General features: G+C 33.1%; 3 protein-coding genes across 4 annotated transcripts; 1 reads left to right on the top strand and 2 right to left on the bottom strand.

Moving 5' to 3' along the window:
• The first annotated feature begins 10,576 nt into the window (after window positions 1-10,576).
• Window positions 10,577-15,353, top strand: LOC115974250 (transmembrane protein 147). The gene is made up of 7 exons (XM_031094512.1): window positions 10,577-10,788; window positions 11,086-11,155; window positions 11,272-11,331; window positions 13,195-13,309; window positions 13,466-13,581; window positions 14,334-14,458; window positions 14,739-15,353. The coding sequence occupies exons 1-7, from the start codon at window positions 10,712-10,714 to the stop codon at window positions 14,860-14,862; spliced, it is 687 nt and encodes a 228-aa protein (XP_030950372.1). The 5' UTR covers window positions 10,577-10,711; the 3' UTR covers window positions 14,863-15,353.
• A 251-nt stretch (window positions 15,354-15,604) lies between these two features.
• LOC115958126 (putative B3 domain-containing protein At5g66980) lies at window positions 15,605-17,088 on the bottom strand. The gene is made up of 4 exons (XM_031076492.1): window positions 17,008-17,088; window positions 16,408-16,810; window positions 16,018-16,151; window positions 15,605-15,904 (listed from the first exon to the last, which is right to left on the bottom strand). Exons 1-4 carry the CDS (start codon window positions 17,086-17,088, stop codon window positions 15,605-15,607), a joined length of 918 nt encoding a protein of 305 aa, XP_030932352.1.
• Window positions 17,089-18,033: 945 nt separating this feature from the next.
• On the bottom strand, window positions 18,034-21,170 carry LOC115978012 (B3 domain-containing protein REM16-like). 2 transcript variants are annotated; one of them, XM_031100046.1, is made up of 5 exons: window positions 21,056-21,170; window positions 20,786-20,914; window positions 19,226-19,763; window positions 18,854-19,032; window positions 18,034-18,647 (listed from the first exon to the last, which is right to left on the bottom strand). In XM_031100046.1, exons 2-5 carry the CDS (start codon window positions 20,894-20,896, stop codon window positions 18,324-18,326), a joined length of 1,152 nt encoding a protein of 383 aa, XP_030955906.1. In that variant the 5' UTR covers window positions 20,897-20,914; window positions 21,056-21,170; the 3' UTR covers window positions 18,034-18,323. The 2 variants fall into 2 exon arrangements, with proteins under 2 accessions (XP_030955906.1, XP_030955907.1); XM_031100047.1 differs by having other exon boundaries at window positions 21,072-21,170.
• Between the last annotated feature and the right edge of the window lie 2,025 nt (window positions 21,171-23,195).

The following is a 23,195-nucleotide window of genomic DNA, read 5'->3' as shown; positions in this document are numbered from 1 at the left end:
AATTTGTAAAAAATTAAAAATCCCTTATCCTTGCATTCATTCCTAGTTTAGTTTAGCTAACACAAGAATAGACATATTCAGTGATGTAAATCACCTAATTAATTAATTGTACTATTGTAGTGTTAGATTAGACTCCTCCATCGTAATCATTAAGTACTTAAGTAGAGTGGAGTTACCAATATCTTTAATATTTAAACAAACATTAGATAGCACAACTTTAGTATATATTGAAATTATTGATGATGTGGTAAAAATCATTAGTTAATTGTGAATTCCATAATAAGAGAAATCATTTCTGAAAGTTCAAATAATGTATAAAACACCTATGAACGTTTAGACCCCCAAAAACAAAACTACCAACACAAGCTTATAATTAAACAATATATGTACGGAATATGAAATATAAACTATAACCAAATAGGTAACACACTCTAAACCATAATTAATCACAATCACAGCAGTAATTAAAAGGTAAAGAGAAAGGGAAGAAATATACAAACACAAAGATAACACGGCGATATGTTATCGAAGAGGAAACCGAAATATTCGACGAAAAACCTCTCCGCCGCCCGCCAAACGGTCAATAATCCACTAGAGAATGAAGTTGTGATACATGAATAGCAGAAAACTCTCTAAGCCTAATCTACCCAATGCACCTAAGCCCTCCAATCTTCTTACTCCAACAAGGTTACGCCGAACCTTATCTTCTCTAACTTATCGGATCCCACAATAACCCATTGCATCAACCAAAATGAATTGGTCCCTTCTGAACTGCTTCCCAAGCACCAAAATACCTCCTCACTGATATGGGTATAGTGAGATAAGGATTTGGCTAATGTACCTTTCAAGGATATGTCAATGGAGAGGGTGAGAGTAGAGGAATATGGAGAATCAAAAAATGAAGATTATGGATGAGTTAATCTTGTTTTTTTCTAGAGTTTCTCTCTCAAAATTCTCTTTGGAAGCTTTCTACATTTCATGGGTATAAGGGTATTTATAGTAGGGTACATAAGGAATGCGAAATGTCAGTTTTCATCTAATAGGGCATTCTGGCAACTCGACCTCGTGACTGGAATGGGTCGCGAATTTGAGTCACAAGCTAACTGTCTGGCTAGACTAGAAGTTTTTGTCCTGCAGTGCTACAGCTGGTGGGACCCTTCAGCTCCCCCTGCATGCTTCACACGTGTGCCATTCTAGTGACTCACCAGTCGCGAGCCAGTCGCGAGATCCAATCGCGAGACTCCCTTGAATTGCACACTTCTTGAGATTTCTTCACACTCTCTCTCACACACTATCCTTAAATAATTCTCACCTACATATAGGGTATCTAATTGCTAAATTACAAGCATATTTGGTACGGAATAAAGCCAACACATGATTGACTAAATTCAATCTTACAGTTTCAAACCTCTTTTTTTATGCAAGATTTTCTTTTCTGCCTATCCTCTCTTTTTGGTTGGAACGTGGCTTTGATTAATTTCTTAGAAAAGAAATATTGAAATGGAGCTCAAAAGAAAAGATTAGACCAAAAAGAAGAACAGAAAAATTGGCAAGAAATGGAAATGTACTGAGGTTGAAAATGAAGGGTGTCCTCAACCCCCAAAAAAAAAAATAATAATAATAATAATAATGAAGGAAGAGAGAAATACGAGGATGCGCATAAATTAAAAAAGGAAAAGGCAAAAAAATGAAGATTTAAATTCCTTGTGGTAGTGGATAAGACAAAATGGAGTTGGAGAAAGGGAAATGAGGGCTTCATAATTAAATCTTGGTGTTCCCAATCTAAGAAAGTCAATGATCCTAATAGAATATATTTATTTATTTATTTTGAGAAATATTTAATTTATTGAAAACTTGACAACATCAAAATCATTTATTTCACATATAATATAAGTTCGCTTTTAGTTTTCATTTTGACATTTTATTTATTTATTAATTGCCTCAAAGATATAAGTTTTATCCAAATTATGTGAATAGGAATAGATAATTTCAAATCACAAGATTTTAAAAATTCCCACGTTTTACTAAAAGAACCCCATCATCCATACTTAAATCTGCAAGACTTATTAATAAAATCTGAAGGGTTTTACTCCTAGTTTGAATTCTTTCATGTAAGAAAATATATAATTTCTTAAATTAAATTAAACTAATTACTCATTTTTTATGCATATATATCCTTGTGATGAGTGAGTGGAAAAGCAAAAACTAAAAAGACACTAGTTTGCTGATACATGACCATAGGCAAAGTTTTTTTTTTTTTTTTCCTTGGCCTAGCTAATCGGAAGAATATTAGCTTCTTCATGGTTATTCGTGAGATTAGGATACAGCCATACAAGCATGTGTTGCTTTGAAATTCGAAACTCACCTTCTCCACCCTCTTCCTTTGAGTATCAATAAAAAGACAAAAAAAGAAAGAAAGTAAGGTATCACCGAAATCAACGCCGTTTAGGCTCAAGTGCACCATGACATTACATCATTTATATTCTACTGGGAATAAATTTTGGTCACTATTCCCAGGCAAAATTTCGTCATGTCTTGTGTAGTATGTATTGACTATTTTTATCTTCTCAAGACTCTATAATAAATAATGGTCCTGAGATTTGAGAGCAATGTAAGACCAAGGCCTGATGATAGTGATTTGCTAACAATCATATTGTGATAATAATGAATTCATGTGGAAAAAACATGGATACATAGAACTAACTTCAAAAGTTTCTCAAAAAAAAAAAATTTTCAAAAGTTTTAACAGCTTTAGAAAGAAATTCATCACTTTTTTTGAAGAAACATAGTTGACAGCAACATTTCATCAATAAAGAAGTGGGTTCACTGCTTCACAGTTCACCCACACACCACCAGAGCCCACCTAGCTCAGCAGCTGGAGCAAGCTTGCAAAGTGGCTATAATGAAACCAATAAATTTAGGAGGATATATACAACAAAAATTATTAATTTTCATGATTACTAACATGTCCTATTGTAATTGTCGTATAATAAAACTAATATTAGTGATGAAAAATAGGAGAGTGATGCTACTTAATCTTATCATTCATTAACACCTTAGTAAGTTGTGAAAAAAGTTATTTTCATTAACACCTTGGTGCATAATAAAGTATGTTTCTCATTGTAATTAATTGAAAAAAAAAAGTGTTTTTTAATTAGCTCTTTACTAAGAATTAGTAAAATAGAGCTGTACCCAATTTTTATTTTATTTTATGAAACAGTAATTTAATTAACAGTGAATAAATAGTATAATCTGTACAAAGACCAAAGGTCACATTCATAATTTATACAAATTCCTTGTCCCACTAAAAGGCTAATTATAACTGATATAGGTCATATCATAAGCATAGTAGCAAACCTCACATAATTAATTTTTGATTTAGAAACAAATCTCAAAGCTTGTCACTTTCAAGATTCAACGTTTTTCTACTGTCGGACACCACTAGTGATAGACATCCCTATTCGGCAAAACCCCTTTGCCGTTTGCTTTTCGTCAATTAATGCCCACATGGCTAGGGAATTAATAAAATATAAACTAAAATTAAATTATATAATGTTCTCAGGCTGACTTTTGGCTATTTGTTTATTCCTTTTTTTTGTGCTATATATAAATAATTTTGAGGATTTAGAAACTAAAAAAATATTTTGAGGAGTACAACACAAGTTGAAAACAAAATTTAAATGTGCATAGAGTCATAGACACAAATAGCGTACTAAAGAAGTCTTGGACTTTTATGTATCCTTCTTATTAGTAGGAAGCAGAATGTTCTAGTTGCAAATTAAGGTCAGGTCCACGTAAGATCACTATAGCTTGTTACGGACTTTATTCTTTTCTTTTGAACAAAATAGGGCAAGGGCAATAACGGTTGAATCCGGCTAAGGGTAGTGACGGTCATAGATCCGGCGACCGCAATACGAATCTAGGTCATTTGGCAACAAGGAGAGGTAGAGATCTATTAGACTTGAACGGAGATATTGTCAGAAATAGGAATTTTCAAAAAAATAGGTCCAATGAGTCGAGTGTGTCAAACCCTATGAAGAAACTTGACACATAAAGATCTATTAGCCAAGGATACATAAAACTTGAATTTTATGTATCCTTCTTATTTGTTGGAAGAAGAATCAATGTTTTAATTTTTATTAAAACCGTTAATATTATTATCATTATATATAGTTACTAATATCTTATATATTATTACAATTTATAGGAAAAAAATAAATAATTTATTAAAAATGAAAAGTTTCATGAATTACTTAATATTTAATTTAATTAATTATTCAATTACGTTAATTTTCCTAAAATGTTTCATTTTCATTTTTATAATGTAAGATTGCTAATATAGGCATAGAACATCCAAAATAATGTCACTCTAGCCAAGACATACCTTTATTTTGTTTTAACTTATAGTAGTATTTTGATTTTTATCCTATGGATTTTCATTCACTTTTGTAAAAATTCATAATAAGTATATGACTACATTTATATTAAGGATTGTGAGTTAGCAAACAAGTTGACATCTTGACAGCACATTGCCATAATTTTTAAAATAGTTATAGATTGTCACCAAGATGCTAATTAGACTCATTAACCTCTTCACCGCATGAAACTATTAGACTTTGCTAAGAGTCTTATAACTCAACCGGTATCACATGGTTTTCTAATAAAGACGTTTATAGTTCAAATCCTCACACCTTCAATTATTGAAATCATTAGCTCTAAGGTGGGGCAAAAGTCAAATTATTGGCTCAAGCTCAATCAACTTGAGGGAGTGCTGCTAAGATGCTTATAATTTGATTTTCAACGTGCAAGGGAATTATTATAGCAAGTCCAAATAAGATCAGCCAATGTCGGGCCAACTGCCTCCCCCCTAGCCCCACCAAAAATATCCCACCCCCATTTTCATTTTGAAATAGTTTCTTTTTATATATACATTTATTTATTTTCTTGTTTATATATATATATATATATATATATATATTAAGAAATATAAAAATAAAAATATTCTTATTTTATCAATGTTTTTTAATGTTCCAAAGTTATAAAAGAAAAACAAGAAATTAAAAAAATTAAAATAAAGAAGAAACGTTTTAAATGAGAGAAAATAAACTTATAACTTTTAAAAGTGTTAAACCTTGATTTCTTTATGTAATAAATTATTAATTTCACAAAATGAGCATATAAATAATAAAATTTAGAGATAATTATAAAGTAAACACCATTAATTTGATATTATTTTTAAGCTAAAAAGTAAAAACCTAAATTTTTCGATACACAAATACGTGCTATATGGCTTAAAATTGTTAATTAAATCATTTTATGAGTTTAACAAAAACGAAATAAGTTGTACTTGGCTTTATCTAATTTCTAAAAAATCATTACATAATAATTAAAGGTGAAATTATAAGAATGAAAAATTGCAATATAACTTATTCAATTATAAAAATCTAACAGATAAATACAAAATAATAAATATGCTATCTATTTATGGGTTTTAAGATTAAAACACTATATAATATTCACACCAATAAAATTTGATTTTTATGTGTGTATAGACACATGAATGTTAATCATTTTATGAGTTTAAGAAAATGAGATAACTTATACTTGAGTTTTATCTAATTTTTGAAAATTATTATATGATAACTATAAGTAAATTATTGATTTCAATGAAAAATTGATAAAGTTTTCCTCTAAATTGATTTGGAAAAATCTTTTCTGACCAATACGTGGTGATTCATAGAATCATCCCTGCATATTAAATCATATGACTCATTCAATATGTAAGGTTACTAAAAATATACGTGGATGATCACTTGAATCACCACGTAATGGATTAAAGAGTTTTACTCTAAATTAACTAGTTTGAAAGTAAACCATATCTATACGAAAATATTATTGAGCAACTTGTTTATATATAATGAATATATTATCTATTTTTGAGTTTTCTAATATTGAAGCTCTATATGGTATTGACATAGTATAATTTTATTGTCCAATTGATCTCAGTATTTTTATCATTAATGTGTATGCATTGTGGGTGTGCATAATGTGTCTCTACATAAGTATATGAACACGTGTATGTTACCTACAAATTTTATCCCCTTAAATCAAAATTTGACCAAGCCACTAAGGTGTCCCCATCTGCCGCTCTTTCTCCTAGGGGTAAAAAAGTGAGCCAGAAGATTACCAATTGCCATTGACCAAGGCTTGTCAAAAAGTCCAATTAAATTTCACAGAAGGCCCACAAGATTGGCACATAATTCTTTCTACATTAATGGAGACTTGAAATGTATATATCACTATCCTTTCATGCGAGTAATAAAGCACGAGTTGGTAAAACTTTTCAAGAATTTCAAGCCCTTTGTCGTTCGTATTTCGGTTTCAATCACAGTCACAATGGAATTTAGGTGCCATGAAGCTGATGGATGAATTTGTAACATATCAACCAAAGTAGTCCTATCTCTTTTTCTCTCTACCATAACATTCATGTTTTTCAAACCTTTTCTTTTATATTTTCTTTTGGGTATTTTTATTTTCTTTGGAATCTAAAGAATATGGTACAGAATGATTCTTATCTCTTAAGATCACTGAAAGTAAAGAGCTCTAGGAATAATTTTTGGACTGGGGGATGAGATCATATTCATGAGAATGAACAGACAGAGAGGGTGGACAAGGCCTAATATTCTAAACCAGGTCTGAGAAAACGTTTTCCAATAGGACAAAGAACAAAATGGTTTATATGTTTAGGCCTGGGAATTGCATAAAATGCTGAGTTTGAGGTCCTCTTCTTCTTTCTTTTTTTTCTTTGTTGCTGTATAACAAGGTTGGAATATTTCTTTGTCAAGGGACCCACAGAGAGGCAGATCATCATGTGGGTGTAGCCAGAAACCAGTTTTTGTTGGGTTTTTCAGAATGGCCACTGAAATCTGGCCCGTTCATTTTTGGTCTCCAGAGCTGCCCACCTGACTCAGTTAACAATTATCATCGGTGCATTGAACATGAGAAAGAAAGGTGAAAACTTTATCACCATGGAGGTGGTGAGGGTTTTACCAATATATTTTTTAGCTGTGGCATCTCTATATACTTTATTGAATCAAATTGTTATTCATGCTAAAAGGGTCTTATAACTTAATTGATCTGTATTTGCGGATCATCTTAAAACATTTATGGTTCAAATTATAATTTATTATTCTTGTGAGAATTTGTACTTAGAATATCATTTTTATATATGTCATGAAGTTAACAATAATGAAAAACTGGTTTTGTTAGATTTACTTATTGTTAATTGTCATGTTTATCAGTTTATCTTCAAAAGTACTCAACAAGTTCTTTAGAGGAAATAAAAAAAGGTTCTCAATGAAGCATTTCATTTTCTTTCTTTTTCACTCCAACCCTTTCGTTTTCCTTCAATTTTCTTACCATTTCCCTAAGCTCCAAACCTGGCATATGTCAATGATATTCTGGTAGTCCAATACTTTATTAGGTACACCAATTACAGAGTGTTGTAGATAGCTTTTCGTTCGAAAAATTTGTTGCTTATGGTAATTATAGAACCCCATACCCATCGCTTTCGTACTCACGTCCCCTCCTACTTTTCTTTTTCATTACAAATTTTTTATTTTTTATTTTTCCTTTCCTTTTCTATTGCCTGGAGAAAGTGCCTTTAAAAATACTCGTAAAACTGTCTCTCTATCATTTTCCCACTGTTGTTGCATGGACCACACGAGGTACAGTTTTTATTTGTTTAAAAAATTTATTTGGTGCATTGCCAATGTTTTTCATTTCCTCCATTTGAATCATTCTAACAGTGCCATAAATAAAGAAAGCCACTTTCATATGTTGTCAATTGTCTTGCTCCTCATCAATAATATATAAGAAAAAAAAAAAAAAAAAAAATACTAAACCTTAAAATTGTCAACATCAAACAAAATAATTCCCCAGGATGTCTGTGGGTTTGAAATTTGAACTTGGTACTATATAAATTCACTGATAACTAGACAATTAAGCATCATGTTTAAATTATTCAAACACTTCTAGTAGCACTGTTCTAGTTCTAACATTTGAAAAGAACAAAAATTGTTGTTAACGTTCTAATTGTGTGCCAACAATAATGAAAATGACATAAAGAGTTGAAAATAGGCAAAAAAAATAGACGTCGTTTCTCTTTGCCGTTGGATGTGACTTTGCAAGAACACTATCCTAGAATTAAGATTTAAACAAAGTAGAATAATGTTTTTGAAGAAGTGAAACAAGCTAAAAATATGGTTATCTTGTTGTTGTACTTGTTGAAATATCACACCCATTTGGATTCTCTATGATATGATCAATGCATGGAATGTATTTTTTTTTTACCTGTCATTTCAACTGGGGGGAGATTAATAATTAGAAAAATACAACTAGAATAGTAAAATCTCTCAAAATGGGAAATGGAAGACACATGACTATATCAGATTCTTAAGTACTCCACCCATATAAAAAAAATGAAATAAAAAAAAAGTCAGATCAAGTAGAATTCATCCAAATGTAGCCTGGAAGGAGTGTCACAGGGTCACAGGCACAACAGCACTCCAGCCAAAATAGAATAAATAGAGATCATGTGAGCCCAGGGATAATAGATCACTGGTCAATGAAAGCAATGATTTAAACAAAGATGGAGAACTTGGGGCACATAAGATGGTACAGGAGTATAATTGCTGGTGATTTTGAGTGCGAAATTGGTCATATCATTGCTGCACAGATGGTTAAGCTATTGCAAATGGCATAAAACAAAGTCCCTAGCTTAGATTCTATTAATCATCTCATACATTTTGAATATATGCACTTCACATGTGAAAAAGGAGGATACTGCTGATATATGAAATACATTCTCATTTAAAACACACATCCTCCATTTTTTTTTTCTTGCTTTTGTTCAAAGATAAGAGCTTTTTTCTTGCTTTTGTTTAAAGATAAAAGCTATGTGGTACGGATAATCCTTCTCTATTTATAAAGTGAAAATCTAGGATCAATTACAAATTTTTATGTTACAATTTTGATGTGACAGATAATAAGTGGTGGGTCAGTCTGCCATATAGAATAAGTATGAAAAATGGTGTGATAAATTTTATAAATCTTATGATCCTAAAATAACTCATTCATAAATCTGCCAACTTGGATGGACGGAATTCGATCTAAGTGTTTGATGGATAGCAATGTACAATGCCTGTGTGTGCAGTGTGTGTGTATTTTTGACTGGTCAAGTTTGGACTTCTATACCAGGGCCATGATCAAAGAGAAGTCCTAGTATTTCTATGATTGGGTTCCTTTTTTTGGGTCCAACCCAAGCTTTTCAATTGGTCTCTCTCCAATTATTTTAACCCGGTCACCACTCATCATGTACAAATTCACTCTTTCTTGTTTGGCTGAGGCCCAAATCTAAACTAGTGGCCATACCTTTGTTTACGCTGGGCCTAGACTGACCGCAACTGATTTTTATTGGGCCTAATTCAAAATCATCAAACCAGATCGTGTGGACTCCAAGTCCACCATCCCTCTGTTTTGCACAGTAGTAAATTTTGTCAATAATCAACAACTAGGCCTTTTTATTTTTAATACAGGATGACCTCACTAACACACTACAGGCTTGTTTTTGGTAGCCCATAGCCATTAGGTCTAGTGATTCTCAGTGACTCATAAGACCCATGAGTTTTTGGGTTCAAATTTTCTAACTAGTATACTGGGACCATTCAGAAAGGATTTAGAGGGGTATGTACTAGGAAATACAAAGTTACACACACATGAAAAAATAGTCAAACTCTCAAGAATTATAAAAAGTCATATTAAAACACTAAATACTATATCTAATCAAATTTTAATACGCACTACTTTAATTCACTTTTTTTTTTTTAGTGTGTGTTTGGCATGACTTAATTTTGCCCATTTATTTTACTATTCAGCTTATTTTTGTTACTATTCATGAGTTTCACTGTACTTTTTGGTACCATTATGAGTCCTACTATACTATTTAAACTAATTTTTACCTTTATTTATAGTACTTTTAACAAAAAAATTTTAATTTCAGTAAAATAAACAGATCCCAAACAAATCATTAATGTTTATAACTTTTCTCTTTTTACCCATGTTTTCATCTGTTTCTTTTGTATTTGGGAAAACAACATCATTTTGTTGTACTCTCTTTAATATATAGAAGGGAATTAAAAAAATAAAACTCATAGCAAAACAATACTTCATGTTGCTATACTTTCTCTAATTATGGAGAGAGAAAAAATTACTTTTTTTATAATTGAAAAGTTGGCGAATAAGATCGTCTTCTTTAGAAATATCAGAATGTATCAATTAAGTTACAAAACTCTTAACCAAAAAAAAATCACTCCTCTGCATAAAACAATGCTATTTTAGTATAATAAATGTCAATTAAACAATTTTTTTCCCTTAAAATAACTTATTAAAAATAAAAAGTTGAGGTTTAATATTAAGATTTTGATTTTATAATGTACTAGTTTACTACTTTTGATTTAGTGGAGTATTTTGTTATTATCAAAAGAGTAATATATCATTTTGCATATGTTTTTTCTTAATTAGATTAGAAATTAAAGTTAAACAAATCAGGCCACAACTCCAACCCTCTATTTCTTAATTAGTCGTTTGTTAAATCTCACTATTAATAGTAATAATTTCAGACACAGAAGAGAAGGGAAGAGAAGAGAAGAGAATGACGGTGTTTCACTTCTTCAACTGCGCAATCCTCACATTCGGCCCCCACGCCGTTTACTACTCCGCCACTCCCTTGTCAGTTTCCGTTCACTTTTTAGAATTTACATCTGTCCTCTTCTATTCATATTATTATTAATTTTCCCGATCTGTTACATTTCCGGAGCTCAATTCTATGTTATAATGGAAACCCTAACTTATTACAATCCCGATCTGACTATGCAACCCTAACTTTTTCTTCAAGTTAATTCTACTAATGTTAGCCTTTTGATTGTTCCTTCAACTTGAATTGACTCATTGTTTTTTAAAGAAATAGTTATCTGTTTTGTCAATGTGTAAATTTGTTTTGCACTAATAATAAATATGCGTGTGCAGATCCGAGTATGATACGCTTGGTACCTCTATTAAGGCAGCTCTTGTCTATCTCGGAACAGCTTTAGTAAAGGTTCGACATCGTTGTTATAGATGCAACTTCTAGCTTATGTTTGGTTTTTCCATGATGAGCTATATGTTTTGCTAATGCTTTCAACCACAATTTTTTTTTTTTTTTTTGGTGTGCAGCTTGTTTGTTTGGCAACCTTCCTAAAGGTATCCGAGAATGATAGCTTTGATCCATACCAGGTACAGAATAGTTTTATTTATTGAATCCAAGGCTTATAAATTTCACTTGTAGTGGGTTCCAATAGGGCAATCTTCTGTTGAATCAAGGATATTCTAATTTTGCTATGGAATGTAGATAAGTTGTAAAAGTGAAGGGTGAATAGATAAAAAGGATATAATTCTCTGTGTCTGTGTGTGTTTGGGGAGGGCACGGGGGGTTGAGAGAGAAAGAGTCCTACATATAATGAACTTTTTGAATTATCATATAAATTTGAATGTTAAAATCCATCTGAACATTGCAATGCTTATTATGTCTCCCACTAATCTCTGAATCTGTTGGTTTTCTCTGCAATTTATGCACGTGGATGGATTGAATAATCTCATATCTATATTAGTTGTTGGTGTATATTGGATGGAGAGAGAGAGAGAGAGAGAGAGAGAGAGAGAGGTGCTGGAATTACTCAAATTTAAGTTAACTAGTCTCTAAGTTAGCCAAACCAAACATCTTAAACCTCGAACTTTAGAGGATACCAGATTTCTGATAGATATACTTATCAACGGTGTTTAAGGATCTGGATGAAACAATGAAAACAGTTAATGGTTGTACTCCACAACTTTGTCCCACTCACCCTTCACAAGTCTCTGTCTCCACATACAGTTCCCCCAAAAGAAAGCCCTAAGCTACCAAAGAAAAATATGGCAAAAGGATCTGCTCAGGAAACCCCAGATCTGTTGCCATCCTTAAATGCTTCAGATTCTATGTAACTGCCTCCCCTGCCACTGCCTATGTGCTCCACCTCCGCCACTGCTGCCGTTTCACATTGGCTTTCTCAGTTTCAACCAGTTTTGATATTGGTTTACTAGATTAGGCTGTTGTTTTGTGGTATCGGGTTCTAGTTGTGACTGGCATTTGGGTGTGGTGGTTTGGTGTCTTAAGATTTATATATATATATATATATAGATGTAGGTATATTAATTTGGGTTGGTTTGGAATTTGGGACTTCGGTAGAGATGAGGTTGTTGGTAGTATAGGTTTTTTTTTTATGGAGCTTGTGTTTTTGTAGAGTGGTTATGGTGTTTGGATTTGGGGATGTGTGTGGGGGTTTTGTATTTGGAGAAGAATGAGTGGAAGATATTAGGTTTATTCCTCCTTAGGTCTAAACTTTTCTTTCAGATTCATCTCAAAGAAAATTTCAAACTAAAGAAAGTGGTTGAACCGCTTCTTCTTCTTCTTCTTCTTTTTAAATTAAGAAAGTGATTTGGTCCAAGGCACGTAATCATTTTCCATCATTCACAGCAAATTGAAGTGGGACAAAGGGTTTAATTATATCATTTTTGATATCTCACAGATCAATAACACCATAATTAAAACTACAAGGGGTCTGTTTGCAACTGATCAACCCAGGGGGTCTTTTTGCATTTTGCCAAAAAATGGATATGGAACATGGTAATATATTCAAATGCTCGTTAGGAATTTTCATTTTTCAGGGTTCATGTGCATCACATCTGGGAGAACTATTTCTGCTAATAACAAAAACCAAGTGGCCAATGAGCTCTAGCTTAACTGGCACCTTTTCCCTTTACAAGTGTTAGGTGGAGGGTGGGGTCGTAGGTTCAAAATGTAACTTACCAATAAAAAAAGTAATAATAATAATAATAATAATATCATAACAAAAACCAAGTGATTTTAAGCGGTGGCTTTGGAGGCCTTCTGTCAGATGCTTGAATATCCAATTCTTGATTGCTCTTTGGACTTTGGGCAATTGTGAATAAATAAAGCTCCAGTATAGTGTAGTTATTTTTGCTTTGAAACATTAATTTTCTTTTGTATTGACTATGAGTTTGAGTTGTTAACCTTAAATAAATAATGCCTTTCATTTTCAGGAACTGCTGAAAGCTCTGATTGGTTTTGTAGATGTTGCTGGGCTATACTTTGCCTTGACTCAGTTGACTCACAGGAACATTGCTCAGAATCATAAATTTCAAGCAGTTGGACTTGGTGAGTAAAAGATTAAAATATCTATTTTAAAAATCATTTGCTTTTTCTTTGAATTCTAAATCAATTTTCAAGCATTTGTCGTCTTTGAATATTATTTTTTGTGACTGCATATTTGTCAACTTATTAGGGCTATGACACCTTTTCTCCTGTTGATAGGGTGGGCTTTTGCTGACTCTGTTCTGCATAGATTGGCACCTCTCTGGGTTGGTGCTAGAGGACTAGAATTTACATGGGATTACATTTTGCAAGGCATTGAAGCAAATGCGAATCTGGTATATATATTTCTTCTTGTTTCTCATCTATTTTCCATTTTTTGTGGCAGCTTCAGATTGTATCCTTAGTTTAGTTCTAGACTTCTGGCTTAGGGGTTTTGGACGGATATCCAGTTTGACAGTCCAAAGATTTAGGGGTTGCGTGCATTATATTGTGTATTTGGCAGAATGCAATGCTCAAAGTTTTGAGGACCATAAATGGATGATTCCTGAGCTTAAATTTTTTCTCTTCAAAACTTTGTTTGATTGGATGTTACACTTAGGCTCTTTCTCTGTGTTTCTGAATATACTTGATCTTTGTACTCTGAGAGCATGATTTTATTGTTCCCACGTACTCCCTGTGTACTTGGGCCATTTCTTTCAACAATAAGATTGTTATTTATCAAAAAATATTGGCCAGATTCCAGGAGATTATAGGTCATTTTGTTGATGTAGAAACTTGGCTGTTCTATATAGCTTCTGACAATATCCGTAGTTCCAGACTTCTAGGTTAGTGCTTTTGGGCAAATGCATCCAGTTTGAAAGTCCAAAGTATTCATGTAATGATTTTGTATTGGTCAGATTCCAGGAGATTGTAGGTCATTTTGTTTTTTGTTTTTTTGTTTTTGATTAGTGATTTTAGGTCTTTTTGTTGATGAGAAACTTGTCTGTTCTATATTTTAAACTGTTATTTGCATGTTGAGTAAGTTTCTGTGTGTTTGTTGGTTACTTTTTCTGCCATTATCGGTTTTTTTGAATCTTTCTGAATTCAGGTGTTGAGTATATCCCTAGCTGCATTGGGATCATTGATTTGGCTCCGGAAAAACAAACCCAAGACACTGATTCCCATAATATATGCATGTGCAGTGATTGTGGCAACCATGCCATCTATCACAAGGTATGCTCCTCAACATTCCTCACCAATGTCTCATTTAGAAGTTTGGGTGTACTTTTGCGTGGAAAACAATTGAATTTGAACCATTATTATCACACATCGAAATTTGGTTTACCTTAACCATGATTAAATCACTTTCATAAACTTTTATAATCCTAGCTTCCTTACCAACTACTCATTACTCATTATGCGTAGTGTAACTCCTATAGCAAAATGCACTCTTATGTGTATTCATTCTGTTTATGCTTGCCCCCCCCCCCCCTCTCTCTCTCCTGTTTTGCAGCTATCTGAGGCGAGGTTTGGGCTGGCATTTTCCAAAGGTGGTTGGCTTTGAACTGTTCACCTCACTTGTGATGGCTTTAATTAGTTGTCAGCTCTTTGCTGCATGTCAGAAACCCTCCGCCTAAAGAAGCCTATTGTTACCCCTCATATGGCAGACTGTTTGTCAAAGAAAGGTCTTCAAGGCGGCTTAATTCTCAACATCACCTAGATTTGATTACTCATTCCCCCTATGGTGGCTTAGCTGTTTTGCCTGAGGTTTTCATTATTTTTAATTTGGTCTGTAGAAATTGTTGGTCTATTTTCTCTGTAGATGTAGACACTCGAGTACACTTCTTCGAATAGATTTTCTGCTGGGTAAACTGGGTAACCTCGGTAAAATTTGCTTGGATAGAACTAATCAAAATTTTGGATGAAAATTGAGTTGAGTAAGCTTTACATTCCATGCCTTAACTTTGTGGACCATCCATCCTTTAAGCAAAAATGGACTTAACAACATTAAACTATTGAACTTCTATTTGTGTTTCGTGGACAAGCCTGACCATCTTCAGAGGCAGGAATGGACATTATATCGTTGATGATAGAAATGGAGAATTGGAATGCGAAGTTTTGTATCAAATAGGTAATTTAAGGTAAATATTAATTTTTTGTTCATTCAATTTCATTCTTTTCAAAGCATTACTTATAAGAGAGTAAAGGCAACACTTCACTTTAAGAAAATAAATGAACTTAAAATATCAATTTTATCTATATTTTGAGAAAAGATGATAAAAAATGAATAATAATAGGAAGTTATATTTATTTATCATTCTTTCTTTTATTAAACCATAAAACACACTTTAACCAAAAAAAAAACCCATAAGGCATAATCTAACCAATTGCAGTACATTCAATCTTTTTGTCAACTCCCAAGCATTGTGCTTCCTTTTTAGCTCCTGCTCGAAATATATGAACTTGCATCACAGTTTGCGTGACAAACTCAAAAATGAAGGTGTCACCTGCTCCAATCTTATTTCCTTTACAAAAGTCAGGCCAACCATTTGTCATGTTCAAAAACCCATCAGCCACCAAATCAAGTCTAACGGGCCATGGGCTTCCAGTTGGATCAAGAAGCATTGCCCTCTTCTTGCTAATTAGGTCTTTCTCAATAGCTACGAACTTTGGAATCGTCTGCAAATTTGAAGCATATACACAAAATTTAAGCTGTTAGACATAGCTGTATCAAGACAAGAATATTTTATTCTTGCTAAGCAATGTGTTAAGGAACTATACACTAAACTCACCATGTAGTATTGGCTATACCAAGTCCAAGTTGCAATAAAGTATGAGTTTTCTGATTTGAATGAACATTTTGACTTCATTCCTGGTTCTTCTATATTATTGTTAATAAATTCCTCGCCAGACTTACTACATCCAGCTAAACACCAGGAATAAGACATAATTACACATATGATATGAGAGATGCAAATTAAGAATACTATGAATTTTATTACATAATCTTAAAATCATATTAGCATATTTATGATTACTTTTTATAATAAAATTTGTAATAATATTAGCATATTTCATATAAATTTTTTACAATAAAATATATAATAACAATAGTATTTTTAATATGATAGTGTAAAAACATAATAATCAAAAGAGAAACAATAAGAAATAATTTAACTCACAAATTATTTTGTTGGAGTTGATTGCTTTTTGTCCATAGCTCTCTTTGTAACAATCAGGTTTGAGTTCCTCAATGATGGTTTTTTCTTGAATTTGTTTTCCTTTCTTCATAAAAGGAATTGGACATTCTTCTTCCCTCTTGGCTAACCTCACATCCTTCTCGCATGTATTTCTACCATATATCTTGACTTTGAACGTTGAACTACCATCGTATTTGAAAACAAGGAAATCCCCTATGTCCAAAGAATTATCTTTCACAAAGTCATGCCAACCACTCCAAAAGAACAAGCCATTGTTCCCTCTCTTTTCCACTCGTACTATGTAAACTTTTCCAGTTGAGTTTCTAAGCAAGCATTTGGAAAGTAACCTACCATTAAAGTTCTTGACAAAAGCAGGTGGTATACGCTACATATAATTGAGCACAAGTCAATTAAACAGAACATATAAACTCAAGAAAATTTATTTTGGAAGGCAGATGTAGGGGAATCAAAGTATTCTTACTTTTATTTTTATATATAATAGTTGAGAAAGAAATGATATTTGAATTTTAGAAATCTTTGTTAGCATTCTATTAATCTAAGAAAAGAAGCAAGGTACATTACCAGTTGCTCAGAGAAGTCACCAATAAGGACCTTGAAAAAGGATGGTTTACTACTTTTGTAACACTCTGGCTTTAAAGCCATTAAGAACTCTTCAAGAATACTAACAAACTCAAACCCAAATGTTGATACTTTAGGTTCAAGTGTTAGGCCTAAGCAATTGAGAGATAACGAGATTCCACCCCTAGTTAGCTTTATATACAACAAGGCTTCTGAGAATTGTTTTTGAGAAGCTCAATGGTTAATTTAAGTGCATAGTTCATGCATCTTAGTTTCACGGTGGTTCTTTATTAATAGGGAGTGATTTTAATGAATCAAGAAAGCAATGTATAGAGGCAAATCAAGGCCACGTCAAGAAACTCTTTGGTGAGTGCAATTTCTTTTGACATGTACTAATAACAAACACCATTTTCTGTAGTGTCTATTGCCTCTTCCTGTTCCCCAAATTTTGCATTAGCATGTAGTTAGGTGAAATGAACACAGTAATCAGACTAATTCGAGGAACGGAATTTAAAACACTAATTTAAGCAGTAACATTAAAACAGGGTTTCAATTATCCTCCAAAAAAAAAAAAAAAAAAATCAAACTCCAACGAATGGAAAAGAAGGTAAAATGGAATGAGATCTACCATTGAAATGTGTTGCAACATTGAATTAAATAAATAATGACATTATCATCCGATTCTCATTTCAATTTTATAACGACACAACATTGCATTCCATTCTAATTTCAATATTTTATTTTTAATTTTTAATTCAAGGACTGAGATCAACCATTGAAATGTATTGCACTTGGTGAAATCAAATCTTGATTAAAACATCAAATTTTAATTTGTTTTAATCGAGCAATGTTAGGGACACAAACATTTTCCCAATCTTCAACTATTCACATGGCATGTTGTGATTGAAATGACAATTTCACTTGACACCACCACGTACATTACTTTTATTTACACAAATCACAACATACCACCTCAACAATTATTTAGAATTCTGTGTTGCTACTCGCTAGGCAGATTGTTTCAAAGAGTGATAGCCAACCACAAAGCAAAATTATATAATTAGAGAGGAGTCACAGACTCACAGTGCATTCCACTAAACATATTAACAAAAACAAGGGTCACTAAACTACTAATCACTAAAGTCCCCTTGAAGCATCCGCAATAACAGTAAGTAGTCTGGCAATAAACTTATTTGAGTGCACAAAAGGCTAGTATGTTACATTAAGTGCAGTCCACAGGTAACAGAACAATTTTCCCTCCTCAGATATTCTAGACCACAATGAGGTTGCACATCTTGTATGACTCACAAGCTTCTGCTTCAGTGGATCCTGATTGAATTTTTCCTACCCCTTTTTCGTGGTGGAGTCAATAAAGTCCGAGGGCTAATCTCTTCAACAACCCGGAAAATGCTAACATCCAGGATAGTCGAGCCATCCATTTGACCAGCAGGCTTGAAGAGGCAGACATCAAATTCCTCAAGGTTGTTGTCTATAACAAAATGTTTCCACCCTCCCGTAATCCCTCCATACCCACGAACTCGATTATGGTTATATCTGGCTCGCCATGTATCCTTTTTAAAACGTAGATGGATTTCTTGGTTTTCCAGTGAGAGATGATTCGTCGCCCATTCTAAAGGGATGTACTAATCAAGAAATAACACAAGAACAATTAAGCATATTCATTGAACACCAAGACAAATTTTCAAATAGCAACACGTATATCCATTTTAAGTGAGAATTTTGTTCAATATTAAGCTGATAATGTAGAAGCAATACATGAAAAAGGACAAAAGTAAACACAATGACAAGATTAGCTATATAATCAAAGTTTGCAATAGAGAACACTTACCACAAAGAATCTCTTGTATACATGTGTGGGTCGCATAACAACAAGGTAGGTATCATCGCTTGATGCTGCTTGGGCCAAAAGCAAGGCATTCTTGATCTCATCTTCAGATACAAGCCTTCTATTTGACGAATATTGCGGGCCTTGTGGCCAATTCTTAGAGACGGGAGAACATTCAGCATCTGAAACATTCATAAACAAAATACTTCTATCAAACCAATATATTCTTGAACTACACAGTTCGTTGTTCAAGGATAGCAACTAGCAAGGTACTATAATAGCCACATGCAGCTAAAAAATAGTGGGAAGGGGCCTACAAGGTAATTCCATATCAAAAATAGATAAGCGTGGTATCATATGTGTTAAGAGGTCTACCATCACTTGCAGCGGACTTCACTCCCTCTCCACAAGTAGCAGGTTCCTTGCTCCCAACACTCCTAGCACTCTGCCGGGTCCTTTTATTACTGACAAGAGAGATGATACATTGTTCTGAAGGCACTGTGACACTGTCATCACTTACATAGTTCAAAGGTGAAGGGCATGCAACACCATCATCCAAAGGGGTATGAACATCATCAATAGAACCTTCCCTTGTTTTTTTCTTTGTCAAGCATCCATTGTCATGTTCAGTCAGCCCACATTTTCTGACAAAATACGAAGCCCCTTTCTCACACAAGTTCTTTCCATCAAAGATTAAAACGTCAAACTGTGACCAACCATTGTACCTAAAGACCAATAAATCAGTCTCTTCCAAAGAATGATCCTTGACAAATTCTTGCCAACCATGGTTAAAGAACAATGTATCATCAATAGTCTTCAATTCTACATCCCATGTTAAACCACTAGGACCTTTAAGAGACACACTTTGAGGCAGCTTCTTTTTCATATTGTCAACAAATTTTTTGGGGATGGCCTGCAATGTCAATACAAAAATAAGCAAACTAGACAATTGAGGACAAAGCTGCAAGAGAGGGGCAAAGTGTTGCAAGAACAACAAACCAGAACTTGCACTAACTGACCAAAATGTGAAACATTCCTAGCAAGATATAACCTCTACTAAAATTCATCAATTGTAGCAAAGATTCACTGAAAACTAACTCAGGACTTCTATCCAAAAAAGAAAAAGTAACTCAGGACTCCTTGACTCCATGTTCTCTAAAAGGGAATAAGCCCCCATTCATTTTGAATTTATGGTCCGTTTGGATTGAAGGAGAGGGAGGGGAAGTAGAGTAGAGTAGAGTAGAGTAGATTTAGCACAAAATTAGCTTATTTTTAGCCAACTCTATTCTACTCCCATTCACTCCCCCTCCTTCCCCCCTCCATCCAAACAGGCCATTAGGATTCTCTCTTTTTGTATGACCAAATTCACAATGAAGATCTTATCTTTTGTAAATCCTAAAATGTCACATCATTCAAAATTTCATTAGTAACTGATTTTAAATAATGTCACCCCACGCGCTCCTCAGGATTTTGGGAAAAGAAAATCTTCACCATGGATTAGCTTCTGTCCATTTCATAAGCAAATACAGAGGTTCTGTGACATAAAATGCCGATGTGCTTCTAACTTAGAATGTGCTTAATTTGAGTCCAAACTACATTTAAAAATGACTGAAATCATGTTTTTACATACAAGCACCCCCCCCCCCCCCCCCCCCCAAATCATTTATTTTTTCTTTTCACTGGAACTGGGTGCACAAAAATTAATATATATATATATATATATATATATTCATAACACTCTAAACAAAGAGCTACCAAGCAGAGAACCCCAAAGCTTCCAATTTTTCCATGTAAAAAAAAGGACCTTTTACATTCTAAAAGGCATGTTCAACAACCTTTTTAACGACCATGCAAAAGCTACCACCTTTAGTGTTTTTCACAAACATAAAATTTCATAGGTCCGAAAAGGTAAAAAGAGAAGCTTAAAAAACTTACAAGCTGGCGATCATAATCACCGAGGAGATACTGAGAGAAGTGAATTGTTTGGAAGCGGGTCCAATAGATTTCCTCTGCCCATTTGCTCCAATCTTTGCATGTTTCGCCCATTTCCACTAATCAATGGCTCTGGAGTCAAAAATCAAAGATAAAAAGTCAGGCTTATAATTATATCTATAAAATTAAACCAAAGATAACATTTTTAAACACAAGAAGCTCCAGACATTGAAAGATCAAAGAAGATTAGACCCACTTTAGCAATTTACTTACCAGAAGCAACACCCACCTCAAAAATTGAAGAGAATTTTTTGCAACAAGTGAAAGAAACTGACTTTACTAGTACAGAGAGAGAGAGAGAGAGAGAGGATAGATGAACCAGGTACAGTGCAAGTGCTAGCTCATTTTTTTTAGCACTAGCATCAGCCGATCCTTAAAAAAAAAAAAAAATTAAAAAAATTAAAACTATTTTAACGTATAAAAAAAAAAAAAAAAAGTCTTTTGGTTAATATTGCAAAATTTAAAGTTAATTTGCGTTTTAGGAACTGTTGGAAGTTAATTGGCAAATTGAGGAGAGAGATTGAATTTCGGCAATGGGATTGCCGAAATTCAGCCAAAAAGCAAGAGAGAGAATAAGGAAAGGAGGAGAGAGAAAATGATGTTGAATTTCGTCAATCCCATTGTCGAAATTCCACTGCCCAGTTTTCCTACCTGGATGCTGTGTGTTCGAGTGTGTGCCCGAGTGTGGAGTGCTCTTAAAATAAAAAAGAAAGGCAATGGCGGCAATGTCATTGCCGAAATAAGGGAATAAATTTTTTTTTTTTAGCAATTGTGATAATGGCATTGCCGAAAATGGAAAAAAAAAAAAAAAAAGCGGTTTCGAAATCTCTAGAAGAGTAAAAAACAGGTTTTATGTCCACAATATTTTCACAATAAATCACATATAATTAGTCCACAATATTTTCACAATAAATCACATATAATTAGTTATTATTAGTTAAAAAAATTTGTGACAATTAATTGTGGCAATGGCATTGTCGAAATAGGAAAAAAAAATTTGTGGCAATACCATTGCCGAAATAGGGAGAAAAATAAAAGTGACAAACTACTTGAGGCAATTGCATTGCCGAAATAGGGAGAAAAAAAATTGGAAATACCATTGCCGAAATAGGGGAATAAAAAAAATTTTAGCAATTGTGACAATAGGATTGCCGAAAATGTGAGAAAAAAAAAAGAGAGAAGGATTATGGCAATGGGATTTCCGAAATAGGAAAACAAATTTCGGCAATTCCATTGACGAAAATGTGGAAAAAAAAAAAAAAAAAAAAAAAAAAAAAAAGAATTGGGAATCAAAATTTTCCCCTATTCGGCAATAGCATTGCCGAAAATGTGAAAAAAAAAATGGAGAAAAGGATTACGGCAACGGGATTGCCGAAAAGGATTTTCCCCTATTTCGGCAATACCATTGCCGTAAATGTGAAAAAAAAAAAAAAAAAAAAAAGGAGAGAAAACAGCAATGGGATGGCCAAAAATGTCGGGAATTTTCCCCTATTTCGGCAGTGCCATTGCCGAAATTGTGGGGGGAAAAAAATTTGTGGTAATGGTATTGCCGAAATAGGAAAAAAAAATTTGTGACAATCTAATTGTGGCAATGCCACTGCCGAAATAGGGAATAAAATTTTTTTTAGCAATTGTGGCAATGGGATTGCCGAAAATGTGAGAAAAAAAAATTGTGGCAATGGTATTGTCGAAATAGAGGAGAGAGATATAAAAAAAGTACGTATATTATTCTTTCAATATTTTTTTGACTGAACCAGTTTGGTTTGTCACCTTCTTTTAGAAATAGATAAGGATAGATTCAAGTACACTGGTACATTGAATCTTTTTCTAAAGTGCACGCTGTAAACAAAAACAAAAGAAAGTACATAGATTCTTATAGAACGAAAAAATGATTGATGTGCACGCTATAAACAAAAAAAACAAAGAAAGTATACAGATTCTTACAATAGAAAAGAAAAAATGATTGATGTGCACACTATAAACCAAAAAAAGTAAAGAAAGTACATAGATTCTTACAATATAGAAGAAAAAAATTATTGATGTATACACAGTAAACCAAAAAAGCAAAGAAAGTACATATATTCTTACACTACGGAAGAAAAAAATGATTGATGTGCACGCTTTAAACAAAAAAAAACAAAGAAAGTACATAAATTCTTACATGTACGTTGTAAACAAAAAAAAGCAAAGAAAGTAAACCAAAAAAGACAAAGATTCAATCAACCAATCACCTCAACTCCTCATCTCATCTGATTTTTATTCTCTGCAGAAAATATATTTTGCCACACCTAAATCTTCAACGTGATTCTTTTTTGTCTACTCCTCATCTCATCTCACCTCATCTCCAACATGA

Source organism: Quercus lobata, chromosome 2, assembly GCF_001633185.2.
Source record: "Quercus lobata isolate SW786 chromosome 2, ValleyOak3.0 Primary Assembly, whole genome shotgun sequence".
NCBI classification, from domain to species: Eukaryota; Viridiplantae; Streptophyta; class Magnoliopsida; order Fagales; family Fagaceae; genus Quercus; species Quercus lobata.
This window is presented reverse-complemented; position numbering and strand designations above follow the sequence as displayed.

What these genes read in the sequence shown, in the direction of transcription:
- LOC115978012 (XM_031100046.1), bottom strand. Translation starts at nt 20,896, where the DNA reads ATGGGCGAAACATGCAAAGATTGGAGCAAATGGGCAGAGGAAATCTAT. An exon ending in GAAGTCCGCTGCAAGTGATG is followed by an intron (nt 19,033 to 19,225) that starts GTAGACCTCTTA and finishes TGAATGTTTCAG; the next exon opens with ATGCTGAATGTTCTCCCGTC. An exon ending in TATACAAGAGATTCTTTGTG is followed by an intron (nt 18,648 to 18,853) that starts GTAAGTGTTCTC and finishes TTTCTTGATTAG; the next exon opens with TACATCCCTTTAGAATGGGC.
- LOC115958126 (XM_031076492.1), bottom strand. Translation starts at nt 17,088, where the DNA reads ATGGCTTTAAAGCCAGAGTGTTACAAAAGTAGTAAACCATCCTTTTTC. An exon ending in CAACTCCAACAAAATAATTT is followed by an intron (nt 16,152 to 16,407) that starts GTGAGTTAAATT and finishes CCTGGTGTTTAG; the next exon opens with CTGGATGTAGTAAGTCTGGC. An exon ending in GGTATAGCCAATACTACATG is followed by an intron (nt 15,905 to 16,017) that starts GTGAGTTTAGTG and finishes TCAAATTTGCAG; the next exon opens with ACGATTCCAAAGTTCGTAGC.
- LOC115974250 (XM_031094512.1), top strand. Translation starts at nt 10,712, where the DNA reads ATGACGGTGTTTCACTTCTTCAACTGCGCAATCCTCACATTCGGCCCC. An exon ending in TACTACTCCGCCACTCCCTT is followed by an intron (nt 10,789 to 11,085) that starts GTCAGTTTCCGT and finishes ATGCGTGTGCAG; the next exon opens with ATCCGAGTATGATACGCTTG. An exon ending in TCGGAACAGCTTTAGTAAAG is followed by an intron (nt 11,156 to 11,271) that starts GTTCGACATCGT and finishes TTTGGTGTGCAG; the next exon opens with CTTGTTTGTTTGGCAACCTT.